This window comes from Nuphar pumila, chromosome 12, assembly GCF_984573655.1.
Source record: "Nuphar pumila chromosome 12, dmNupPumi1.hap1.1, whole genome shotgun sequence".
NCBI lineage: Eukaryota > Viridiplantae > Streptophyta > Magnoliopsida > Nymphaeales > Nymphaeaceae > Nuphar > Nuphar pumila.
In genome coordinates, this window is record NC_143260.1 from 100,835,333 (window position 1) to 100,862,472 (window position 27,140).

Genomic DNA, 27,140 nt, shown 5'->3' on the forward strand with positions numbered 1-27,140 from the left:
TGTCGAAGTAATCTGGTGTACAGGCTTGGCCCAAGCCTGTACCGTTGGTGTTCAGACTCGGCTTATTCTTTCAAATGTTAGGTATATTTTTTAAATTAAGTTCAACTTAATCTTTATAAGCAAACTAACTCAAGATTTAAATTGTATAGCCATATTTGACATTGATAGTTGTTTGTTACAGGACTGTGTTTCGAAACTGATAATTGGAGTGGGTAGGAGGTGAAATGGTTTTTACATTTTTTAGAATATCAGTAAATTGGCCATCTAATGCCTACTCGCATTTGGCATTTCAAACTGGCTCACATTTCTAATAAACGTTTGCAAACTCTTGATGTGTTAGGCAAGAGAGGTGTAGGACTATTTTGAATCTAATTACCAGGATTTGAATCCTAGGTATAGTAGGGTACGAGTAGGTTTTGCGAAAGCTCACTTTGGATTTAGTCAAGTGGGTCTAGGGTTTGATCTTTAGGACCTAAGGTGGGTTCAAGTGGATCCACTAAAATAAGTTTGAATCTATTAAAAATTTTGGATTCAAATTATCTTTAATTGGATTAGGGACTTTATATAGGTCTTGAAGGGATTTAAACGAAGAATCATTTGGGGTAAGTTCTAACAAAGTATTATCTAAGTGTGTTTGGATATCTTTTGGGCTAAAAGTGAGAGGTAGTTGATCCATGAACCTAACCGGCATCAATTGCTTCAACTCTATCCACGTTGGATCTTGGTTTATTTCTCTACTATCAAAGTTGGGTTGCACATCCATCTACCATCATCTAACAATCTCATAAAATACAATAAAGGCTAGTAAGACTTTTTGATGCTTTAGGATTTGATTTTCTTTGAAGGTTCACTCCATTGCTTTAATTTAATTAAAGAATGCATTTTGATCATGGTGGCCTATAAACTCTGGAATACAAAATTCATCACCATACTCAGCGTGAATCCAATGCTCTAACCATTGTTTTGCAATTTTTGATGAATATTTGGAGTCTATGGCATATGCATATTTTGGGTTTAAGTTTGAATCAAGGGTTGGGTTTAGGTTTTTAGGTTAGATCCAGGTGTAATGAGAGTAGATTTGGATTAAATTTTAGTGAGTTGAATCTAAGGTTTGGGATTTGGGACAATTCGGGATGATTTAGATTAGGGTTAGGATTAAAATGAGTTGAAAGGAGTATTTGGGCCAAAACGGAGTCCAAAGGTTAAAGTGGGGGTCCAAGTGATCAAAAATGAGTTTGGGTGCCCAGTTTTGTATAAGAAGAGGAATGAAGATTTGAGGAAAACTGGTTCCAAACCCATCATACCCTCACCCTCGATGGTTTTGGGAGAAGGGTGGAGAGGGTTAGGGTTTGGATGAAACCTACCCTCTCCCATCATATTTGGGAAGCCGCCTACAGGTAGGGGTGCACAATATGAGCCGAACTTGAACTGAGCTCTGAAGCTCGACCGAGCAAATGAGCCAAGCTTGATGAGCCTACAGGTCTGAAATTCTGTCTCTATCTCTGCTCTCTCTCTCATCTCTCTTGTTTCTCTAAGCTCACTCTCTGATTCTGAGAGTGATTTCTTCGTCGAAATCCCTCCCTCTGAAGCCCCAATCGATTGGCAACCACCGACAGACCAAGTCGGCGTCCTCTCTCTTGAGTCTCTTCCCCTTTCTCCTTTTCTTGCTCTCCCTTCCCTTTTCTCACTTGACGGTGGTGGATCGTGACGGCGGCGAAGCGTTGTGCCCATTTCGATCTATAGATAGAAGCGTCATAGCCTAGAGAGAGGAGACCCTATGCAACGAACGTTCTTTCTGCAACTCTGACCCCTCGACTCCACTGGCTTCACAGTATCCGCCGGAAGGTTCCTCTCTACCACGCTCGCACATGGCGCCAGCCTCTTCAGAACTCCCTCTCTTTGCATGTTGAGCCCGCATCGAGCCTGGACTGAGAACGGCCATCTCATGACTTGATAAATATGAGTGGGCCCACGCACATCTTCATCAAGTAATGTGTGGTGGGGTTTGAATATGACTAGAGAGAGAGAGAGAAAGAGAGTTAAGGGTTGGGTGGAAATGTGTCCGAGGCAGAGCAGGTGGTTCGGACTCGTTTGTGGTGTCCGAAAACATGTCATGGTTGTACGTTGTTGCTAAACTGGTTGATAAGGAGTTTCCCAAAGAGGTCAACTCCATCACACCTAAATGCCCTTCATTCCCAACAAGCTCTGTACTCTGTAGGACAGCCCCTTAGATCTTTTGATATCCCATCCCCAGTGTACCAAGCAATGGGAGTACAATTATATTCTGATTCTTTCCTATATTCTGATCTCTTTAAAAGCTCTGTCCCACCTTCTCTGTCACCAGGAAACGACCCTCTCTCTCTCTTGATGGAGGAAGTTGGGGCAGGTGGCTGAGATGGCTTGGAGCTCTTGGGATTTGAAGCCATCGGTGGTTAAGGTGGGCAAGAGTTGGGTGGACGAGAAGGGATGAGGGGATGTCCTCCGTCCAGCATTAGAAATGGGAGAGGTCCTGCGCGGTAGCAAGGAGAGAGGAGGGGTTTTGTTACCGCAAAGTTAGGAAATCTGATGGTGGCCATGGTGGTCGAGGAAGCGGGAGATCCATTCCAGCCAACTCTTCCCAACTGTTAGGCGCTAGGGTTTCCCAGGAATCGTCGACGGGACAACAAAGCATTCAGGCGGCTCCTTGCTTCCACCCCTCCTCAGCGGTCACTCCCAAATCTCACCCCTTCGTCTCCTTCTCCTTTATTGTCAATTGCCCCACGGAGGATTGCGAATCGTCCGGTTGCTCATTCAAGTTCCGCCATGGCAGTTGTCACCGCTACTGGCTTCGTTGTGCATCTAGCATCCGCCACTCTACCCTCTCCACCTGCAGGACTAGGCAGCAATGCAACGGCTTCCGCCACTCCACCCCCACCACCGAGGGATCCTCAAGTCAGATTGTCCATGTTTTGATCCCACCTGCAGGACTAGGCAGCAATGCAACGGCTTCCGCCACTCCACCACCGAAGGTTCCTCAAGTCAGATTGTCCATGTTTTGATCCCACCTGCATTTTTTCTGCTCTAAACAAGCTTACGAACCAAACCGAGCCAAGCTCGGTACTCGACACTAGCCGAGCCTGAACACTATTGGTTCAGGCTCGAGCCGCCTGGAGCCCGGCTCCTGTGCATCGGTAGACCCGTGCCAGCAGGTAATCCTTCGAGTCAAGGTTATTAGTTGGGAAAATTCCATTTAGGGGTCATGTTGTCTCTAATTATAAAAATGGGCATATGAAATTTTAGAAGCAGGTTATATCTTCCCCCCAAGAAGCACTGTTTGCTACCGTGCATGTTTCGGGTCCCAATGAGTGTCGCATATGTAAATAAGTGAGTCTTGTATTTTTACGTTTGTCATAAGTTAGTGTCGAAGTTTGGTGAGGTTGCAAAGACTTAACTACTCTTTTTACCAGATGACAATTCTAAAAAATGAGCAGTTGCAAAGATTTGAGTACCCTAGAGACGGTTATTTAAGACTTAGTCTGTGCACTGCAGGATTATTTGATAAAAGAATCCTCTTCACGAAGGCCATGAACATCAACCCTCTCTCTCTCTCTTCTTTCTCTTTTTGCCTTTGTGCACATCCAAAGATAATCCTACACTGCTCTATCATGTACCGACTGACCTGCAGACTGACTGTAGCATGATTCAACTTGATGAGTTATGGAGCTTGATTCAGAGTTTTTTCTCTTACAGGAGGGGGGTCCCCTGGCACGGGTTTCGTTGCGCGTTCAGTAGGTGGGGGTTAGTGGAGCCACCCTTGGCGGAACCTCTGGGGGGCAGCGCCTCCCGAAAGAATTTTTTTGGGGGGTCTTGTATAATTTCTTTTTTTTTCCTTCCCTCTTGTAACTGTCGAAAAAGAGCAATAAAGTTTTTTCTCTGGCGGCTATGATTTTTTACTCCCTCTCGGATTTGAGGGGAGGTTTTTCCACGTAAATATGTGTCGTGTTTTGTTTGATCGTTCTTGTTTATTGTTTTCTTCGATTGTCTCTTGTTTGCGATTTTCGTAACACCCTTTCCTGCTATTGGTGTCATAAAACGATGATTTTGGAAAATGCTAATTTTTTTTGCTACATGATTTACTAAAATCGCATTGCGATTTGCTTTTTATTTCGCAACGCGATTTACGAACATCACGTAGCGATTTGCGGGTTTTTTTTTTACGCGATTTTCATAAATCTCTACTCGATTTAGCGATTTTTTGTTGTTTTCGCTACGCGATTTTCATAAATCGCTATTCGATTTAACGATTTGTCATTTTTTTTCGCTATGCGATTTTCATAAATCACTACTCGATATAGCGAGCGATATAGCGATTTATGAAAATCGTATAGCAATTTGTCATTTATTTTATCGCGAGGTCCATGACAGAGAAGCCAGAGGGGAACGTGTCATTCTCGATGTTGGCGGGGAGGTGGGTCCTGTCGGAGAGCACGACACCGGAGGTCGAGATGAGGGCCTTACTGTGTCAGAACTTGACGAATGACTGTTAGGACTTGAGGGTGCAAATGCCTGTGTTGAGTAGCGTCAGGGTGGCCTAGAAGGCATAGCCCTGATCGAAAGTATTATCGACGTAAGGGTAGACGGATTGTATTTTGAAAGACTTTGTTGTATGTGTATTGGAGAAAGATTCTATTGTAGGTGTCCCTCGATGGCGGTGGAGGGGCCGTCGCAGTTGGTTGCCCGCTGGATGAGAGAAGCATTTCGGCCACTGCTAGCAGGAAGAGAACGACGATCACCATCGGATTGTCAGGTCTTTGCCTCTTTTAATTTCTTCTTTAGGAAGAGAGAGGGTTTTACAATGTTTCACGGAGAAGGAAGAATAATAAGATGACGACAAAAAGTTCAAACTAAAAAGAAAGAGAAAGCGTTTCAAGTTCATTTTGTTGTTTGAACTTTGAAGAGTTAACATCATTCTTGACTTTCCAAATGAAGGACATTTTTGTTCTTTTTTTTAACCATCGTTTTTCTTTTTTTTTGAATGAAAGACATTTTTGTTATTTTTTTGAACCATCATTTTATGACAAGAATAATAAGAAAGGGTACTTAAGTCTACTAAGTGATGCCGACACACATAAGAATACAAGCCCCACATGCTTATATACTTACTGCTCATTCAGACCCCCAACATACACTGTAGCAAATGCCTCTTGGGGGGGGGAGAGAACACGTAACACCCTCCCTGAAATTTCAGATATGGCCTCTGTTTTCTGAAAACTGCCAAACAAAGTCCTATTGTCGTTTAAATCACAAGTTAAATTACAATAATAGCCTTCCTTATTAAGAGTAAACCTTTTACCTTTGTCTTTTTTTGAGGATGATGAGTATTTTTCAATTTTTAATCATGAGAGCCCTATTATGTGGTAAAGAAAGATAAAGCGACAACTGGCAATTGTACCTCTAATGCAGTTTGTCAAGGGTTAATATGGATAAAAGTGGAACCTACATTGTACTAACAAATGCAATTACCCAACTGATCCTACTTATCTGGATAAGTGGGTATATGGGGGTTGATGCACCCATTGAAGTTCAAATTGAACGAGTAATTGCATTTGAACTTCAAACATAGTAGTCCTGTTCTTTTGAATAGGGAAGCTGTAACACTACATTGTCTCGTGTCATATGGTATATAATATCCTTTATTTACAACTTTTGGGGATGGATCGGTTCTCTTCTGAAGTGGATCAATGGTTCCGAAGAGAACTGAACCATCCTCAGAGTTTTACACTGCAATTTGGTCCTATCCTCAGAGTTTTATGCTGCCGGCAAGGCGACCACGACAGCAGGTATGACAGGCTGCAGTGGCGGATTCAGGATTTTGCTTAAAGGGGGCAAAAAAATATTTATAATAAAATAAAATATAAAACTAAAATATATCCAGGATTTTGCTTAAAGAGAGGCAAAAAAAATTATAATAAAATAAAATATAAAGGGGGTAATATAAATTTTTATAATAAAATAATGAAAATTTTCAAAACCTTCTTAAAAGGGGGCAAACAAATTTATAATAAAAATAAAATATATCCAAATTTTGCTTAAAGGGGCAACAAAATTTTATAAAAAAAATAAAATATAAAACTAAAATATAAAAGAGGCAATATAAATTTTTATAATAAAATAATACAAATTTTCAAAACTTTAGTAGGGGCTGGAGACCCTCCTCGCCCCCAGTTTCTTCCAGTTATAAATTTTAAAAAAAAAACTTTGCAAAACCAGTTCCGGCCTGTGAACAGCCATGTAATGGCATGGAAACAAGAGGTGGGGAATCAATTACGCCTTCTAATAATAATAATAGTCGGTATTTATGGACGAAGAAAAGATGCATACATTTGAAAATCGCTACAAGTTGAATTTATAATTTCTCTTTGTCATGATAAATAAGTAAAGCAGAAACAAGATGTTAGGCAAAAGGGAGGTTACGTCGTTTTCTATGGTAGGTTTCTTTCGGCTGATAGTAGCCTTGAGAATAATTACGATCACAAACTTTATTATTAAAATAACAATATGAAAAAGTGATGGACTTGCATTGTGTCCTCTCTCTCTCTCTCTCTCTCTCTCTCTCTAAAGGGGTTTGGCCAGGCTGCTAAGCAGGGTTTACGTTCAAATCTGATGGGCATCATTCCTTCCTCAAGCCGGAGTGTGAAGACTCCCTGGGGGCAAGGGTAAGCCTATGGAGTTTTATGCTGCTAATACAGTGATCGTAAGTACGGCAGGCAGATGTCTTTGATCCCGAGGGTGGTTTTTCCTTGTAAATATAAAAAAAAATGATCATATATTATTTTTTTTATTGGCAAAAGTGATCACCGCATACTTCTTTATTCAAAAAACTAATTAGACTGCATTTAGTTCGTATTTTTGCTCACTGAATGTGAATAACATCCATATCATGTGCATTTTTTTTAATTTAAATTTATGAAACAAGTCTGTGACTATGATGCCATAAGCGTCATGCCATGGATCATTATCCTATAGGCCTAAAATTTTTGGACAGCCGTGTGGTTCAAGAACATCCAAGTTATTAGCTTTAATTAGCTCTCCCATGGCATTGAAATGATCACTATATTGCATTTTGAACCATTTTGCCCATTTTTGTGCTTCTAGTGGCTTGGTTGGAGTTTTTTTTCATCATTTGTTAGTGCTAACTTGTTTAGATATATTGAAATCAATCTTTGACGATTGGTAGCTAAATCACAATGAAATAATAGCAATTATTCACTGCATTTTCATTTCTCCCATGACGGGTATTTTCTTAACAGAAAAATCAGTTCCCCTTGTGTCTTTATATCCTACGCCACTTAATCGCCCACTAACTTAGAACCTATAATTCGCAGTAATGATTCAGTTCTCTTAGTAACCAAGTATCTTAATCCGTAGGCATTCAATAAAATATGGTTCATAGCACCAAAACCATCAACATCTTGATGAATGAGTTGAACGTACAACTATTCACTCTTGACCTCATAATTCTCTCTAGTATTCAATAAGGGATGAGCCTACTAGGACTAAAAACATTGACCTTGCATACCACATATATGATACTACCAAGAGAGAGAGAGAGAGCGAGAGAGAGAGAGATGCATCCTAGCTTTTAATGTGTTTTACATGATAGAGCATGCATTTGGGTTCTCATCACTAAAGAGGGTGGTCAACTTCTCATGGGGGTTGTTAGGGCTGGCAACAGCCTGCTCCACCTTCTTGACGAACCCAGGTGGGGCTTTCTTGTCGTATGCCTGGGCGGTGTAGGGGTAGGGCACCAAGTTGTAGGGCACATAAGGCCACAACTCAGGCCTCTTGCCGGTGCTCCTTACCCTCTTGATTACTTTCTTTGGGGTCACATAACCCGTGACTACCACCCTGTTCTGCTTCCTAATGACATCATAAGACTTCACACCTGTGCCAATCAACAAAAGAAATTAAAGAAAGCCCATGATGATCATCATGGACAAAATAGATTAATGAATATTTTCTATATTATGATCATTAATCTATAAGCATGCAAGTTAATTACATATACATGGTGGAGTCCCAACCTTCCATCAGACTATCTACGGTTACCATATCGTGACCAACGCAGGAATTTTATGTGTCTCTGCGCGCGCATGTGTGCACCAATCATGGCTGTTTTTTGTTGTATAATCAACTCTTTTGAATGAAGGTAGAATTTTATACTCTTTGATTTTGTTTTATGAAAACTCCGGGTGGGTCCCCACGACCACCCTGTTTTATGTAGCTCGTTTTTGAAAGTTTTATGGACACAAAAAGAATGAATAAATGTGCCAGAATTATTACCATGGCAACCAAAAGGAAAAAGGAGTGAAAAGATATTGCATTAAACAAGCAACATTACTGAGACACAAATACGCTACACTCGTCCCCTATGTCATCCCTATCTTCATACCCCTCTTCAGGTAGGCATCATTCATTTAGTGAAGATCGACATGTAGAAAACCAAAATCTTAGTATTTTTTGATGATTAAAAAAATCAATGGTTGACAAAATACAAAATTTTGTGATTTAAAAAATCATACTTTTTTATCGAAAAATACTACCCAAGGGTATTCTTATTAATTCAACTGTGCTTAATCCATCTATAAGGTCAAATTTAATCTAAACAATTTGCGTCATTAAGATTTGAGAGGGGTATGAAGATATGACACGGGGGGGGTGAATGGAACCAAACTCTACCAAGACATGCTCCTAACAATTCCACAGTGCATGAAGCATTTCTGCAACCATAGTTTGGTTATCAAGGATAGACTCATGGTCACGCCTTGGCGTCCCTCCAAGTCATGAAAGGAAAGAAGACAGAGACCAGGATGGATCAACTTAGACCTACCCAACACTTGGGAGGTATAATAACAGCTGAAGGGACGTGACAAAGTCGAAACCCGCCTCTGCGCTTCCCTTGTCCCAAGGCTGAAGCTGGGTGTACTCCCTGGTAAGCAATGGAGGGTTGAGGATTTTACACTAATGAGCTCCCAAGTGAGTGAGGTGGTTTTAAGGTTAAAGTACGTGCAAGTCTCACAGTAGACTTAAGGGGCAAATTAGACAGACCCAAACAAAAGATTTTGGCAATATGGAAGGAAGAGAGTTGCACCTTTCATTGTTGCAACTGCATGTCTAACTCTCCTTTCACAGCCATCACAGTCCAGCCTAACCTTGAGCTCCACCGTCTGCAGGAGGCAAAGTGAGAGAGATACATGAGAGACGTTCAGCAATAGAAAAGACAAAGCTTTAGAGAAATTTGAAAATGGGGAGATGGTGGTGGCCTTTGTTTTCTTTTGGAGAAATGAAAGGAAACAGAAGAGAAAGGGAGATTTGTGAGGTAATTAGAAGAGTAAAGACCTGCATCGTTCTTCTTTTCTTACGGTTGGAGGTGATGGTGCAGAACTCGGAGAGACGGTCCGACAGATAGTCCAGGGCGCCCATTTTCTATCTTTCTTCACACATTAGAAAGGAATGAGAGGAAGGCAATATATACATACAACCAAATCATTGAAGACTGTGTAACATGAACAGGGAATAGAGAAAAATCTAGAGAGAGAGAGAGGTTTCTTTTTCTTTTGGGGTGCGGGTGAGAACGGCAAGATTTAAGATTGGAAGGGTATGAAATGACTTTTTTTATTTATAACCTGAGAAAACCGCACCAGGCAAGAAGACCTGATCACGCTGGCTCAGCCTACCATACTGCCCCGGGACCCATGTTGCGAATGAACCTTGACTGCCCGTCTCGCAGCCAAGGCCCCACACCATTACCCCAACCGGCCTTGGTATGAAATGATTGAAGTAGGTTTTTGAGGTGGATAAAATAATGGTTAATTAGTGCCCAATCATCTTAGCAAGAGGTTGTTTTTATATTTTCTTAATTAACAGTTTTTTTTTTTTACTTTCTACACCTTTTCTACACCTTGGTGTTGCCTGAGTCCTTTGCATTTGTTCAACAACTATGTAGCATGTCCTTTAGCTTATACATTAAAATATTGAATTAAGTTAAAGGTGGTCAAGAGATCTTTGCCACGAAAACTATCCTCTCTCGTCGAGTGAGAGTACTCATACAGGCAGAGCAGGTCCACGGTCAATATGACATCTATTGGCTCATATGAAGATGTCCGAACCATAGTGGTGTTTTTCTTTCCATGAAGGACAGAGAAACCACTCTTGAATTTAGAGACTTGGTCACACTGGACTTATGCTTGCCAAATCTACCGTCGATGCAAGAGTGGATTAGAAGACCCGGGTTCATAAAGATCCATTTGGATCTGATTTGTAGTTTAGATTTTTATTATTTGAATCATTTTTGCATTTTCAGTCATTTGCAATAGATATTAGATTTATATATTAGATCCACTATCTATATTTCATAATATTAGTATAAGTTTATCTTTTAAGAGGGTCATTAGATGAGGTAGTTTACTTGAATTAGGAAAACTTATCTACTATAGATGAGGGATCTCTGTAAACGGATGGTAGAGTTGAATAGAATATGAAATTCATTTATTTTCTTGTTTCTCATTTATTTTTCTGCATTTACCGAGTTATTTCTCTTTTCTCCTAGATAATCGGATTGCATCAACACCCCTCACGCCAATGGGATTTGAACCCCTCATCTCATTGCACCAAAACCCTTGGTGGCAACCATAGTGGTGGCTTCCCCATGATAAATCAAAGAAAAAAATTATTCAATCAGACTTTTGGTTTAGGCCAAAACTGTCTTAACCTTACAATTAAAAACTAAGCGAAGTCATGCTCTTCATTAAGGTCAATGAGTTGCCTTATAAGACAACTCTTCTAATCCTAGTGAGATTGATTAGTGAAGTGCTCCTTCTCTTGGGATATGAGTTCTACAATTTCCTGGATTTTTAATTTTCCTATTACTAATAAGAGCACCACAATCCCGAAAAGATTATAGTTTTTGGTGCCATTGAAATGTAATGTTGGCAAAGTCGACAAAATCTGAAAATTTTTATATTTCCTAGACTCCTAATCTTAGCTGATTTTTTCTTGGTTGTGCCCCCAAGTCTTTTGTGTGCCTTCAGGCTTCAACCAATCACATGACAGCATTTTGAGTGGGCCCTGCATTCCATTGCTGTTGGGACAGGAATACTGTCATGTAATTGGCTGGGGCACATAAGGGATCAGTTAACAGGTCTTTGGATTCCAATTTTGCCGAACTTGCCCATTCTATTAAACTTAAACCTACCTCACGTCAAAACATATTGGTCCATGTGAATTTCACTCATATTTTCACGGAGAAACCACCCCGAGAAACAGAGACCTAGCCACACTGGGTCTGCCTGCGGTACTTACTGTCATTGTCCTGGCTGAGTAAAACTCTGTGGGCTTACCCCTTAACCCCAGGGAGTCGCCACTCTTCGGCTTGCACAAAGGGTGACAACCATGAGATTTGAACCTAGACCACCTGCCACGTGACCTAGGCCCCATCCCACTATGCCAAACTCCTTTGGGGATGTGAATTCCACAATTTGCAAACAAGCTATATGCTTTTTTAACAGAAAATATATGCATTTCCTAATTGGTTTAGTTAGGTAATTGGAATTGAGTGATTTCTGCTCTTATTTGAAAATTATAGTGATTGTGGCTTTACAAAGTGATGCATATATGTCATATAATAGTAAATGAGATGGAGCTCATCCCTACATGATTGCAAAGGAAAGGAGTATTGTGAATTGATTACCCATTAAAACTTTTTTTTGGATAATTCAAGAAAAAAAAAAAAACATCACCGACCACACATTGTCTGGCCTCCTGTTGATAAAACCCTTAATCCCCTCCACTGGGGAGTACACCCAGCTTTGAGCATGTATCAAGGGAAGCCACCCGGGGATTTCGAACTTGTGACATCCCGTTAGCTTGGTGACATTCACAAGTCGCCCCTACCAGATGAGCCGAGCCCTTGTGGGCTACCCATTAAAACTTATACCACACAGACCTTAATGCTGTAGACTCAATTAGTAACAAAAGTTGTGAAGATTATCAAGGGAAATTAGGTCAAGGCGATTCTTGAAGATGACCCTTATGCCATTCCATCCATGTAAGGTCCTTGTCTAAGCATGAATGTGATACTGACCAAACAGCTTCCTAATTCCCAACCTCTAACGGTCAAGATGCACACGGTGGTTTATAAGAACTTAGTTAGAGAGAGAGAGAGACCAGCCTCAAATCTTGTGCTCTGACACCAAGGTGAACCATCATCACGGGTCTTTTGGAGAGCAGATCCAGTAATCGGGTTGAGGTACCTTTCAATGTAGGGGTGGCAATCGGGTCGGGTTGGCGGGTTGGCGTGTCAGCATACCTCAACCCGAACCCGACCCGTTTAATAAACGGGTAACCCGACACGACCCGCCAACCCATTTAATAAATGGGTTGGGTCGGGTAAACGGGTTTTCAGGTTGGCGGGTCGGGTTGGCAGGTCGGTTTGGCGGGTTGGCAGACGGGTTGGCGGGTTGACCCACCCGCCTAACCCGTTTATTAAACGGGCTGGCGGGTTGGCATACCCCCAACCCGAACCCGACCTGTTTAATAAACGGGTTACGCGGGTCGACCCGTTTATTAAACGGGTTGGCTTAAGCCCAACCCGAACCTGCCTAAGAGGCGGGTTGGCGGGTCGTGTCAGAAATTGCCACCCCTATTTCAATGTATTCGACCACCTAAAATGCCAAACGTGTTTGCCCAATTCACCTGGGCCCTGTATTTTTTAGTGGCAAAAAATGCTGCACAGATTAATGATTTTTTTATTTAATAAACACTCTCCCGTTCACCGAATTCTTTTGAAATCGCTTAAAATTTTGTGATTTTTAGAGAAAATCAATGTAAAGTTGAACTTGATCAAAAATTTATTTTTCTTTTAGCGCATTTTATCAAAATCCACAAAAAGAAAAACTGAAAATGCTTAGCAATTTTTTTTAAAAACGGTAAAAAAATGTGCCGACAGGGGTGGTGAAGGGGTGCGAGTCGACTTTGGGCGTGTTTGAATCGCGGGTACTCATGAACAGGATGCACCAGAACGTTCACGCACATCCCCGGACAGCATAGGATAGGATTTACTGTCTTGTCCTATCCACGTGCTTCAAAGCGGGGGACGTCAAATAACAGTCCATGGAATGCACCAAATATTGCTTCCGCATCCCACATTTGCGTGGGGACCGTGCTTGGTGTGTCCTGTGGACGGTGATTCAAACGTGCCCTTAGGGATGCAGATGGTTCGGATAGGGAGCGGATAAATGCATGGGGAGTCGGATCTAGAACAGTCAAAATTTGTATCCTGGATCCAACCCGTTTGCATCCCTAGGACAAGTGGCGCATTTTGCGTCCCCAAATGCCTTTCAAGTTCCTTGGTCTGATTATTAGATTTCGTCTCGGTGCCTAGCTGCAAGTGTGTGCACAAGCCACGCAACTCAACCTACATGTACTAGCAACTAGCGAGCCTATCAAAGTACTGGACATGTTGATTGACTTCACCTGATATGGACAGACAAACGATATCCGGTCAGAAATTTGTCAGGCTTGGACCAAACAAAATTTGACTACCAATTCCTTGTTAAGTTTTTTATTTTTTTGTGTAAGAAAAAACTTGTTCTACTATTTGGATCTACATGGACCCATATAAACATTTAACAAATTTTGTCCAATCTGATATGGGTATCTGAGATCCAAACCTGTTTAAAAGGGCCATATACTCTGACATGGTTTATGACCACATAAACTAGAATTATCTACATGCACACATAGAGTAGATGCAGCTACCCTTTCTTTATTTATAAGTAACTGAAATATGTTTACCAGCAAAATATGTTTGGTAGTATGAATCGAGAATTTCATATATATATATATATATATATATATGAAAAACAGAAATATGTTTACTAACCAAATATGTTTGTTGGTATAAATCAAGATTTTCATAGGTTTTTTTGCAAATCTATCCTAGAGATGCATTCGGCATGATCCATTTGCTAGGAATTGATTGTTGGATTAATGTAATCATCAAGAAACACAATTTTTTATGTTTTAATATTTATAAAAATTCTAAATCATTGATTTTCAGCCCTTAAAAGATCCTTCTTATACATCGTAATCGGATGTTTCAAGAGTCTATTTTTATAAAACCAAGTGTTCAAATCACAGCCATATGGTGAAATTTTCAAAAAAAAAAAACTACAAAAATCTTGGTTCATACCAATAAACCTATTTTAGTTATCCTAATATATATATATATATATATATATATATATATATATATATATAGAGAGAGAGAGAGAGAGAGAGAGAGACCCACATATACGCGATATTTTTGTGTGTATGCATGTACCTCTTAACATCAAAGTGTTTCTTTCAACATGTGAAATCTCACATCACCAAACCCAAATTTAAACAGTATGTTCACGGCATTGCATGAATTGTACAAGCTTTATAATTAGGTCAATTTTTTGTTCAATTTTCTGCCTGTTTTGGAAGGACAAAATTAAGGCTAACAAATTTTTTTGGTTCAAGTTTGTACCTATTTTGGTGGGAGAAAATGGTAACCTAACAATCTTACGCAAAAGCAACTGTGCTTCTACGAACGGACATCTTTGTGTTACTGGTTTCATTGGAAGATCACCAGAAATTTTGGGGTTATTGGTACTTGACTGAAATTGTATTATTCAGCTATCTTACTGTTAGATCTAGATAACGGATCTAGTGTAGCCAAGTAAGATAGATCTAGATAACGGATCTAGTGTAGCCATACCGATCTCACAACTGGTATCCAATGAGGCACAAATGGTGGGCACTTAACTCACAAAAAACACAAAGTGTGAATTAAAATTCCATGAAAACAACAAATTAAGGCTGAAAAAAAAGGCTACTCATGAGAGGACTATAAATCTTCAACCCATTGCACTGTAAAAATATAACCTAAGAATCATCCCTCCTGAAGCAGGCTGTTTTCAGAATTTTCTTCTCTCACTTTTTTCCTATGTTTCTCCTCCCTCACCGATCCTAAAAATTCAACACTTACTATCTTGAATTCGAAACCATAAACTTTGTCATGATTTACATGATGACGATGCAAGCTAAAGAATTCATGATCTTAAACATATCATTGCTTGGATTAGGGTTTCAAGTGGGTTAGATCCAGATTGGATGTCTGACCCATAGTTTAGGTTGGTAAAACCCTTGAGGTCTTTCCTGCTCATTGGGGAGTACACTCAGCTTCGACCATGGGTTTTGAACTGGTGACGTTGTGACTTTCACAAGTTGCCCTTACTAGATGAGCAGAGCCTTCTGGGCATGATGTTTGACCTATAATTACCATCAGCATCTTGCTGCATGGAAAACCTATCTTTAGAAGTGAAGAACTCCTCACTTCCTTATAAGAAGAAGTTTTGAGAAACCTAATTCCTAAATATGGGAAACTTAATTCTCTTATTAAAAAGCCCACTTCCTACTTGTTTTCAGCGTTGATTTAATTTCACTTTTTTCATGTTTTTTTTTTTTTGAAAGAATAGGATTCAGTTAAAAACATCAGTAGTTGCGAGTGATAAGGTATCATGCCTAGGGGTGGCAATCGGGTCGGGTTTTGACCTGGTTCTTAACAGGTTCGGGGTTTGAAGAGTATCCATGACCCGTCCCAACCAAAGCCCATTTATAAGTTATTTTTTAATAAAATTAGTAAATTAATTCTTATACAATTAGCACAACTAATTGAGTAAATAATAATAATTAACAAATTCTCATGTACCCAACTAAATATCTTTCTAGTTTTTAAAAAAATAATGCAACTAATTAGGTAAATAGCGATAGTTATCAAGTTACTATGCAATTAGTTAATTTCTTTAATTTTTATATTATTAAAAAATTTAATAGAATGCTCAAAACCATCAGGGCCCCGTAGCCCATATATTGGTCAACTTGGGTCTGACCTACATATATAATGGGCCAGGTTTTGGCCCGGTAGCTAATGGGGCTAGGCATAAAACTTTGACCCACACCCAACCCATGGCGGATTGAGTCGGCTTGGATCCTTCGTCTCACTCTCAAACATTTGCTTGGATCCTCCCTTTGGATAGAGTGCATACCCAGGCCAACTTGCGAAAGTGGGGCATCCAGATGCTCAGTAAGTGTGTTCCATGTTTTGCTAGCAAAGAAGATGAGTTTCACAGCTTTTGGTGTGCTAGTACTTTTCATGACAGCGTGGTCCATCTCAAATGTCATCGTCAAAAGGGAATCATGGTTCACTGATCTTCTTAACATTAATACGAGGAATCATGTTTGGGAGCCGGTGTTGGAAATTAAGGAGATGAGAGGGGTGAGAGTGGTGATGAAAATAGAAAAGAAAAATAGAATTTTGTTAAGGTTATGTTTGGTAAGATGATATTTAATGAGGGTGTAATTGATACTACCTACCCCACAAGTGTTTGGGAACCCCATTTTGAGAGATGAGACTAGTGTTCAGAAATTAAGGATGGAATATCGCGTATTTTTATACTTAGCCATTTTGAGATTTTTTCAAAAAATTTGGTTAAGTCTGAGAGAAAAATCGTTTGAGCCTCGATTTTAGATCGATTTTTTTGAGACTGGGTTTGACCCATGTCTCATTTTCTAGGTCTAAACGAGCCAATCAAAATGTGAGAAAAAAATTATTTTTATCTTTAATTTTTTAGCGAAATTAAGGTTATTTTTTGATGAATTTTAGAAGCAAAAATTGAGTTATACTTCGTTAGATGCGTCTCAAAATTATGAGCGCAATGATATTTTATTTTTCTCGATTCGGGCTACGATTGGCCCAAAAATCATATTTTTTTCAAAAATTGAGCAGTTTATTGGTTCGGATCCGGACTTAGATCAAATCGAATATGATGGATTTGCTCCAAATTAGTATGGGTTTGGACTCTATCCAAGAGCTATATTAATCTGGATTTGATCCAGCTCAAAACCCATTTTCATTTTGGATCTTGGATCCGGATTCAAATCCATGCCCAACTATTTTTCTAACTTTAAATTCATAAAAAACCTTTAAATTGGGGTTTATTTATGTTAAGAAGACTCCCACATTAATTTGGTAATTTTTAGAAACTTTTAAAATTTTATTTAAAATTAAATATTAATTAATTTAATATAATCCTGAAATTATATTTTTATGTTTGTTTAGGACCCTTGGTAGAGGCCCTAGACTTAACTAGAATCATCTAAGAAGGTTTGAGAAGACTAAGAGTTCTTTTTAAACAAAATTTTGAAAAGTCAAACATTGAAAGTTTTAAAATTTTTAGAAAACTCATATAAAAGAGTTTTATTTTCATGAGAGTTCTCTCTCTCCAGCCCTTTTAGATGGGCTAGAGAAGGGGGTGTCCTCCTCTATAGGGCCTATAAAAAGACTTTAAAAAAAAAGAGAAAAGAGAAAGAGAAAAAAAAAAGAGAGAGAAAGTGAGAAAGTGAGAAAATGAGAGGCAAAAAGAGGAAGAAGATGAGGATATTTGATCTTTTTCAGTCCATCCACCTCCCACCATTGTTTTCTTTGTTTTAGATTCATGGTATGGGTTTTTCTTTTGTTTCGAGTGAGAAAAAGAGCATGAATTTGTATTCCTTGCAATGTTTTAGTAAAAGCCTAAAGAAGAGAATAAATCTGAATATTTACTCTAAGATCCATGGTTAAATTGATGTATTTGCATTTTTTCAGAATTTAATTGGGGAATATATATATATATATATATATATATATATATATATATATATATATATATATATATATATATATATATATATATATATATATATATATATACATATGCGCAGCCGATCTAGTGTATTAATGCTTTAAAATAATTTATGAGCAAGCCTAACCCTTTAATCAAAATGGAAATCATGGTTTTAGATTTGTAATAAAATCAGTGTATTAAACAATATCTTTAGTTTACTTCTTAGAATCATGTGAAATCTGAAGGCAAGAATCCATGTTCGTATTTTTTTTCACTGTTTTGGCAAGCCAGTTAGTGCATACATGATTTAGTACATGAGCATATACATAAACACATAAAGCTTTAAAACGATATATATATATATATATATATATACAAGTATCTAACAAACAGTGTATTGTAGGCTTTGTTTTTGTTTTTGTTTTTGCTTTGTTCGGGTGGCTCAACAGGGACCAACCTGGGTACTGCTCAGCCCAGTCGAGTGGTTGGGCTGGTGCAGGCCTGGCAGACCTGCCAAGCCAGACACTCGGCTTGGGCTGGTGGTTTTTTTTTTAAAAAAATAGAAGTCTTCTACTGTTTGTCTGGGTCACAGTCTAATTAGCCAGACCAACTGAGCTTGGCTCAACTGGCCAGACCTGACCACAATTTTTTTTGAATAAAACAAAAAATAAACATGCTCTAAAGGAGCATTTCAACTGTATTATCATTACTTAGTATCATGACTATTGTGGTCAATATTACTAAGATCTAGGTATTAATTTGGATATGTACAAGGTTGTTTTGATGGATGTATGTATATTTCTCAGGTACATCAGATCTTCTTATTTATCTATTGACGCAGTTTGATTGTTCTAGGCAAGTGTTACCATTAGACCTTATGATAGCAATTTGGAAATTCAGGTATCACCAGCCCCAGTTACATTCCCTAAAGATGAAATGATCTTTTGATCGTTGTGAGCACTATTTATGCTCAAATTTTTTTGTTAGCACTAGTGATGACCTCTAATAAATAATCATGACAATCCTAAATGTATCAACACCTGTATGTACTTCCAAACTTCTAAAACACAATCACACACACACACACCACACATAAATGGGTAAGATTTCAATGGGTCAAGTGTATTAAAAAAATAAATATAGTAAAATAAATAAATATAATACAACGTGTAGTGCATTTTTTTTAAATTAAATTTTTTGGTAAGCGAGTGTATTCAAATGCATGCTAATGAATGACATTTGTACTTGATATGATATATTGAATCAAGGTAACCTTGGTGTATGCACTCATTTAACTGATGTGTTTGACATGTGCATCATCACTTGAATGTTTACATGCTTGATTGATATGTGTATTGCATGAAAGCATGTATGTGACATGAGCATGCAAGTTAAAGCATGCATATGATATGAACCTGTGAGATGAAGCATGCATATGATAGGAATACTTGCATTAAGTGAAATTATGCTATAGATATGAATGTGTATTGATTTGGAAGCATGTTCTTAACCTGCATACGTGTGCACTCATGCATATGCTTTATGAATTTATTGTTTCATGTGCATCTTAAAAGTTTGCATATATGAATGTACATTGAAAAACTTATGAAAGTAATGCATAGTGGCATGTGATTGATGATTTTTGTATATGAATGCATTGATGATCAAATGGATCATCCTGGGCTGTGTGAGCCTTGAGCATGTGTTGCTATTTGTTTTAGTTGTTAAATGCATTGCAAAAATCAAAATGTGTTATTATTGTCTTATTGCATTGTTTCATGTTGCCACGGGTTGTAGTCCCGTGAAAAGCTTAACATGTTGATTTGCAAACTTATGTTATTAATTTTACATGTTGATTTTTAAATGTAAAAAAGATGAAGTAATAACAAGATAAAAGAAAGTAAAGAACAATGTAATTTATGTTTCTCTGGTGTCCCTTCTTTAGTGTGAGAATCTTGGATATTGCAGTTTTGGAGAAACATAAAAATACTAAAACTTTATGTGCGTTGTTGTTATCCCTAAACCCGATATTGAGGTTCTTCTCTTGGACACAGTTTTCGGGAGAGTTCGCCACTTTGCCTGGAGATGATGTGTAGACACAACTGTTGTTTTAGTATACCAAGAAAATGATACTTGTGGATGCTGATATTTCTGGTGTCCTAACATTAGGTGCTGATTTCTAATATTCTGATGAATGATGTTGTTTTCTGATATCGGTCGAGAGCTAAGTTTGAAACGCAGAAATAAAATACAACTTGTGTGCTAAGTTACCCTGAAAACCCTACTTCACATTATAAATTCTTACTCATTTTGAGTATCTGTGGACAATGCTAATAATAAAAAATGAAACTTAAATATGCGTGCATCATAATAGAGACATGCATATGAAAGATAACTTTATTTAAGATAATAAATTATTCATGCATTGCATTGAGATCATTCATATTCATGTTATGCATTAGATCATGCATATTTACTTGTTCCCTTAACTGTTATATATTGGTGAATGCATAATGTTATTTCTTAATGCATGTGAAATGTCTTTAATGCTTAAATTGTGATCCATGTTGTTATTAAATGTTTTCTCGTGCTTAATCATTGTTTCCTATTGTATGAATAATTAATTGAATTATGATTTTTTCATAATTGTATTTATCTAAAATATTGAATGAATCTTATTTATATTTTTTTTACTTGTTTGATTCCTTAGAGAGATTCGTACTAAAGATTTTTTGGATTCTGATACCCTACTTTTTGTGTTTTTCGTAGCCTCAGATGCTTAGTGAGGATGACTTGTTTTTGAGAAGAGTCACGAAAAGACTACACGATTGCAGGGCAAATTCTTGAGATGGCGTGATTATTTCTTTTTGCTTCATTTACTTTTAATTACTTATGTCTGAGACTCTTTACATTTGAATAAATAAAGTTTGGTTTGATTAAGGTTTGGTATGAAAGATGAGTATAAGATCTCTTGTGGTGGTGGTGATGTTTAACTGTAGAGGGGTTTCTGAGATTGTTTTCGCACTTGTAAAAAAAATAAAAATTATTATTTTTTTCATAGGTATGAGTTGGGGTCGTTACAGAGGATCTTATTCGCATGCTCGACTCTAGTATGAAATTTTACAAACTATACCCGACTCCGTAGATTATGGGGACCTTTGAGTTTGACCTGAATTTTAATAGGACCTCCTTGTTTATCACCAAACCCTAACCCTATAGGATTTGGTACGGGTGGGCTTGAGTCAAACCCGAGCATTTGACGCCCTTACTATTTCACCAGTCCGAACGAGCCTATTTTACCAGTTCGAAATATCTCTTTACGAGCTGAGCACACCCGGACGGCGTCAGGTTTCGAAACCACGTTCCTGTTCGTCTATCAAAGACGACGTAATAAACGTAACCACGATCTCTTATAACGTGCGAGACCGCCGGTCCGGCCATCCTTCGATTCTGCACAGGTCGCTGCGACGAAGCGATCCGCCGGTTTCCGTCCAATCCTCGCCAGGAGGAACCCCGCGCCCCTAGCGCACCGCTGCGTGTTTCGATCCGAGAGGAAACGGAGAAGGAGAAGTGCGATCTTCGAAAGGGGATCCCGTTCGCGAAGGAGTTCCCTCTTCCGATTCGATTGGTTGCGATTTACGGCCGGGCGGGATCGTTCCCTTAGGCTTTCGACGATCGAGGTTGAGTTCCGTTCTGATCGTTTGTTGAATTTGTGCGGTGAATAGTCGTCGTCCCGGAAGTCGTTTGCGTTAGAGTTCGTGCGGGGAAATCGCTGGTTCTTTTTGGTTTCTGTAAGGATCAGCAAATGCCATGGATTTCAAGCTCGGAAGGATCAATCTCAATGCCGTCGCACAGGTAGCTTTCGTAATAACTTGAAAATTTTGCTTGCTCGCCTTCTGTGGATTCTTGGCTATGCTTGATCCAAAGCTAGGTCTGGATGTAATCCTTTAGTTATCGGTGGGTTTATCATAGTTTTGAACATGTATTCAATGTAAGGATTGATTCAATCGGTTCAGAATTAGCCTATTCAAGCAGTTCTGTGCAAAAACCTCCGGTTCTTGCTTCATTTAGCTATGAAGTTGATATCTGGTTCCATTGTGCTTTAAATGCATGGGTGCGGAATCATATGGAAATAGAACATCGGTCTTAGGCTCGAACCGAGTTACCTCTCGCAATGCTTTGAGACAATGCCCGCGAACATATGAAACCCAACGGCTAAACTTATGTTATTGTCAGCAGAGACTTAGTCATCAACGACCGGCAAACCACCCTTATGGTACCTGCCGGGTATGCTGTTCTGAGAACATTGTGGTCAGCCAATTCGAACTAGTATACACACAGACGAAAAGGTAGTTTGGCTATTTTTGTGGTCAGCCAATTCGAACTAGTATACACACAGACGACCAGCAAACCACGATCTCTATTGTTGAAACTGAGTTTTAGCGCTTTGGATTTCAGATTTTCAGCATGCATCTTTGCTAACTGTATTTGATGTTGCTTGTCATCGTTGTCATCATGATCATCATCAAGCCTTATCCCAATTACATGAGGTTTGCTTTAGGAGTGCTGCTTCTCCATTCCTTCCTGTCCAGAACTACATCTTCGGTCACCTTACTATCCTCCATATCACATCTTACTGTATTTGATATTTCTTATATTTAATTTAGTATTGAAAACTAAGGAATCTTCTATTAATATTATATTGCATTTTTTTGGGTTACTTCTGGCCATAGGTATTTGGTAGACCTGAAAATCTAGAAAGCTTCCATGTCGGTATCTCATTCACTTTGAAAAGATGAAGTTCAATTTAACTCCATTTTTATCGTAGAGAGAGTTTTCCTTGATTTGTGGAAATTCTTATTGGTTTCTGCAAATCGAAAAAAGGCCTGTGTGAGTTTTATCCGTTTAGTTTTAGCATGGAAAGCTAAAACTTTCCATGATGTGCACACTACTATTTGACTTTTGATGAAAATTAATTTTATGACCAATATCTTCCTTCTCTGGGTTATAGCTGTTGAGTTTCTAGCTATCTGCATAGGTGATCTTTAGCATTAGATTTTTTTTTGTCTTATTCAAGGTTGAGATTATCTAATAATGATCGACTCATTCGATTAGTAAGAGCTTCATCTTTTGGAGCCAGTGATGCTTGCTGTTGCTCTATTTAAGTTCTAACAATTGTTACTGATGAATTGTGATATAGCTTCCTCTTTTCTATGAAAAAATTTGCTATCAATTTTGGTTTCTGGGGTCATTGTATGCTTGTTGATAGTTGGGTTCATAGTTTCTGGATGCATTGCAATTAATTAGTAGGGTTCAATTTTCTTTTAGCATTTCACCTTTATGCAACACCTTGGTTACTTTTGAGATATAAAAATGAATTCAATGATGAATTTTTATTCCCTCATGCATTTATGTTGTTAATTGCCATCTATATGCTGGTTACTTTTGTCTTTTTTTTTTTGCTCACATAAAAAATACCACTATTGGAGCTTACACAATTGTCTTTTTCAAAGATGGTCTATTCCATTGGTTCTGTTGTGACCTTTGGGCTTTGGGCTCACTGGCTATTGTTCTTGGCTTTCATGCTTTAAGTGGTGGATAAATGCTGGGCAAGATTTTGCAGGAGATTGGATGAAAGCTGACCCTAGTTTTCTCAGTCTTTTTGATTTTCTATTTTCAGATTGTTCGATATTCTTTTGCTTGAATGTGATTTTCTTTCCTGAAGCAGTTGAAATCATCATCTTGATTGTATTTAGGGAAATTGATTGGAAATATTGTCTCTGTAGAGTTGTAAAGGGCTTGTTTTCTCATAATACCTCATTGTGTTTTTAAATAATTGATGAACTATGCTTGTTTGGTTTGTATATTCTTGTTTTTGGAATGTGATAGTTTATTCCTGCCCAGGGCGTGGGTGGGCTTGTTTTCGGAAATGATGATCAAGCTGCTGCAAAGGATGATAGGCAAGTCCTGCTGAGCTATTTATTTCTTGGGTTTATGAAAAATTTGCATTGTTTTCAGAGGTTGTATAGCATACATTTTCTATGACTGATAAGGTTCTTATTTTTTGCAATACTCTGATGTTGCATCTGTAAAAGTATCTCCAACAAGATACTAAGATCAAGACCTTAATATTCTTGATAATAAACTCGGCACACATGCACAATATGAACACTTTAGAACACTTGTGCACAAAAGCACAACTCACAAATGCACAACGGCATAAAAAATATTGGAATCACTTTATTGAGCACTTGGGCTTTGACTCAAAGTCATGAAGAATACAAGAGGGGGAATCCCCTATTTATAAGAAAGCAAAGGAGCCACATAGGGGGCTCCCAAGAGAGTCGTTGGGAGCCCCCAACGACTCTTTGGGGAGCCTCCCTATGTGGCACAAAATACAAAAAAGAAAAAAAAAAGGAAAAAGTAAAAGGAAAAATAAAAGGGAAAAATAAAAAAAGAAAGGTTACAAGCATATTCCAAAATGGAATATGCGTAAAACAAGAATTTACAGAAATACCCTTTTCGGGTGGATAAGAAAATATATATTCATATATATATATATAGATACATATACATATATACATAGTACATATGTATATATCTCTCTCTCTCTCTATATATATATATGAGATTACAAATATCGATACATAATTTAACAAGGTGATGATTAGGTCGGAACGACAAGGGATGACACGATGATGTGATGATATGAAGATGCGAATCTTTCCCTGATGTTTCATTCCTGAGAACATTTTTGTAATTTGGTATAAGGGTCTTTTTGAAAATTCACTTTTTGTATAAACTTTAAAACCTCGTTTTGAATCTATTTGGTTTCAATGAATGTACAGAGTTACAAATCCGTTGTGTAAAGGAAAGTTCGCCTGTAATGCGCCCAAGGTCTGTTGACTTGTCTTTTCAAACACCATTTTCCGTTGAACTGCTATTTTAAACTCTAAAAAAGGAATGATTGCAAAGCTTCCAAAATTTTCTTAAAAAGTTACAAGTCCAGGATTTTGGGGGCGATACAATCACCGGAAATAGCCTTCGGAGATATAGCTGAGATTGATATTTTTGACTATGGTCTGGAGTTGTGTTTTTGTATACTTCACCATATTCTCTATAGAAGTTTATTATCTTTCACTGATGAGGATGAAATTACTGTGTATTTTATGTTTGTTTTTGTTTGTTATTGTCAGATCAAGTAGGAAGTTATTTCCATTAGTGTCCAGTAGTACAATTCATTTTTATTAGTTATTCATGAAATTTGAAGGGATTGCTATGCTTTATGAAGAAGCCCACTGCGATATATTCTCCTAAGTGCTTCTTGATTTGTGCTTTTGCTGATTCTCTACAAATGTTATTTAACCGCAGATATGTTGAGCGTTGTCTAGATCGGATAAGTAATGGTGTTTTGGCAGAAGATAGGCATGCTGCCATGGCTGAACTGCAGTCTATAGTGTCGGAAAGTCGTACAGCTCAGTTGGCATTTGGAGCAATGGGTGAGTAATTTTTACTTATTATGAGCTTATCTGTTTAGACAAATTTTATTCTGGACAAAACTGAGGTATTCCTTTTGCATACAGGATTCCCTGTGCTTATATCTGTTCTGAAGGAAGAGCGTGATGATGTCGAAATGGTATGTTTTTCTCATCTCTTTTAAACTTCTGGATGCTTATTTGTGCTTTTAATTTGAGTTTTCTTCTTTAACATTCTGAAATGTATTCATGTGTCAATAGCTAACATGTTTTCCTTGAGAACTCATGCATACTGTTTATACACTTGGAACTAATTATTTTTAAATATAGCTAATTCCTGTAACACTTTCCATGTACATTATGTATATTATTTAATGTATATATGCACCTGCTTTTTATCCACCTCTTGTTTTTGACTTGTAGAAAGAAGAAAATCAACAATGCATTACCCCGTGTTGATGCTTATCTATTGCAGTAACAGGAAGAGGGGAAATTTACTTCCCTCTCAAATATTCTTTGCATTATCTGTTTACAACCCTAATTTTCTGTTTAACACTCAAAATGGCTGAAAATCACCATTACCTTAGTAGTCAAATGCATTGGGTGATTTCTGAGACAAAAGGATATTTTAATAAAAACCTAAAAAGCGAAGATCCAAAAAATCTTTAATATGTAAACGAATGCTACCAAACAGAAACAGATGTGTTTAAAAATTATTAAACATACATATGAAAATACCGGTGCCCGGAAGCGACGCGTCACACCGGTGCCCGGGTGTGGTGTCAAATAGGCAAGGGTTCCCTCACTTTGTTGGACGGGTGGGGGTAAAGAAGTTAGTCCAAGACCATAAAATTAGGTTACCCACTTGGAACATAGTGTCTTTAAGTGGTAAGTTGGTAGAGTTAGTAGATGTTATGTGTAGGAGAAAGATTGATATTTTATGTCTACAAGAGACCAAATGGGTAGGTGAGAAGGTAAAATAAAAGTGATAGAACCTTGGGGATATAAGATTTGGTATACAGAAATAAATAGAAATAGGAATGAAGTAGGGATTGTTATGAGTCGTGAGTTTATAGAAAATGTAGTTGAGGGCTGTAGGAAGGGTGATAGGATTTTACTTATTAAATTAGTATTAGGTACGTATATTATTAATATTATTAGTGTTTATGCACCTCAAGTAGGTTTAGATGATTCCATTAAGCGTCAATTTTGGAAAGATTTAGATGGAGTAGTACAAGGGATATCTTATGGAGAAAAGTTTTTCATCGGCGGTGACCTTAATGGACATGTAGGCATTAGTAGGGATGTATTTGAGAGTATCCATGGAGGCTATGGTATAGGAGAAAGAAACGAAAGTGGAGAAAGGATTTTAGATTTTGGTTTGTCCTATGATATGATCTTAGCAAACACTTGGTTTAGGAAGAGGGAGTCTCACCTAATAACATTTAAAAGTGGGGTTAATACGAGTTAGATAGATTTTTTCCTACTTAGAAAGAGAGATAGGGGTTATTGCATCGATTGTAAGGTTATACCGGGAGAAAGTGTAGTTACACAACATAGAGTCTTAATTTTAGATCTTAGAATTAGACAATGTCGCAAAAGGGATAAACATAGGATAGATCCTAGAATTAAGTGATGGGCACTTAAAGGAGCTAAACAAGGAATGTTTGTAGAGCAGGTAGTTAAGGAAGTTGATTGGTGTCTCGAGGAGGATTCAGAATCAATGTGGAATAAGATATCGGGTGGCATGAGAAAGGTGGCTAATGAGGTATTGGGTGAGTCTAAAGGCGGTGCACCGCTAGGTAAGGATACATCATGGTGGAACGAGGATGTCAAATTAGCTATTAAGGTTAAAAGAGAGTGTTATAGAAATCTAAGTAAGAGTCGAGATAATGAGAATTTGAAGAAGTATATGATAGCAAAGAAGGAAGCTAAA

General features: G+C 38.1%; 2 protein-coding genes across 3 annotated transcripts in view; one reads left to right on the forward strand and one right to left on the reverse strand.

Annotated features, from left to right (window-relative positions):
• Window positions 1-7,631: 7,631 nt before the first annotated feature.
• Window positions 7,632-9,462, reverse strand: LOC149821327 (heavy metal-associated isoprenylated plant protein 22-like). Of its 2 annotated transcripts, none has more exons than XM_089983331.1 (3): window positions 9,379-9,462; window positions 9,131-9,191; window positions 7,632-7,924 (listed from the first exon to the last, which is right to left on the reverse strand). In XM_089983331.1, the coding sequence occupies exons 1-3, from the start codon at window positions 9,460-9,462 to the stop codon at window positions 7,632-7,634; spliced, it is 438 nt and encodes a 145-aa protein (XP_089839457.1). The 2 variants fall into 2 exon arrangements, with proteins under 2 accessions (XP_089839457.1, XP_089839456.1); XM_089983330.1 differs by having other exon boundaries at window positions 9,131-9,206.
• An 11,651-nt stretch (window positions 9,463-21,113) lies between these two features.
• LOC149821328 (golgin candidate 6-like) overlaps window positions 21,114-27,140 on the forward strand; it is a 53,895-nt gene continuing 47,868 nt past the window's right edge. Inside the window, exons 1-4 of the mRNA XM_089983770.1 lie at window positions 21,114-21,584; window positions 23,634-23,689; window positions 25,101-25,228; window positions 25,313-25,365. Coding sequence (XP_089839896.1) covers window positions 21,540-21,584; window positions 23,634-23,689; window positions 25,101-25,228; window positions 25,313-25,365 — 282 coding nt within the window. The 5' untranslated portion in view covers window positions 21,114-21,539. The remainder of the gene's footprint in view (window positions 21,585-23,633; window positions 23,690-25,100; window positions 25,229-25,312; window positions 25,366-27,140) is intronic.

Bases quoted from the DNA above. Each gene is read 5' to 3' on its own strand.
- LOC149821327 (XM_089983330.1), bottom strand. From the start codon at position 9,462: ATGGGCGCCCTGGACTATCTGTCGGACCGTCTCTCCGAGTTCTGCACC. The intron at 9,207-9,378 runs GTCTTTACTCTT...TGCCTCCTGCAG, and splicing joins AGAAAAGAAGAACGATGCAG to ACGGTGGAGCTCAAGGTTAG. The intron at 7,925-9,130 runs GTGCAACTCTCT...TGATTGGCACAG, and splicing joins TGCAGTTGCAACAATGAAAG to GTGTGAAGTCTTATGATGTC.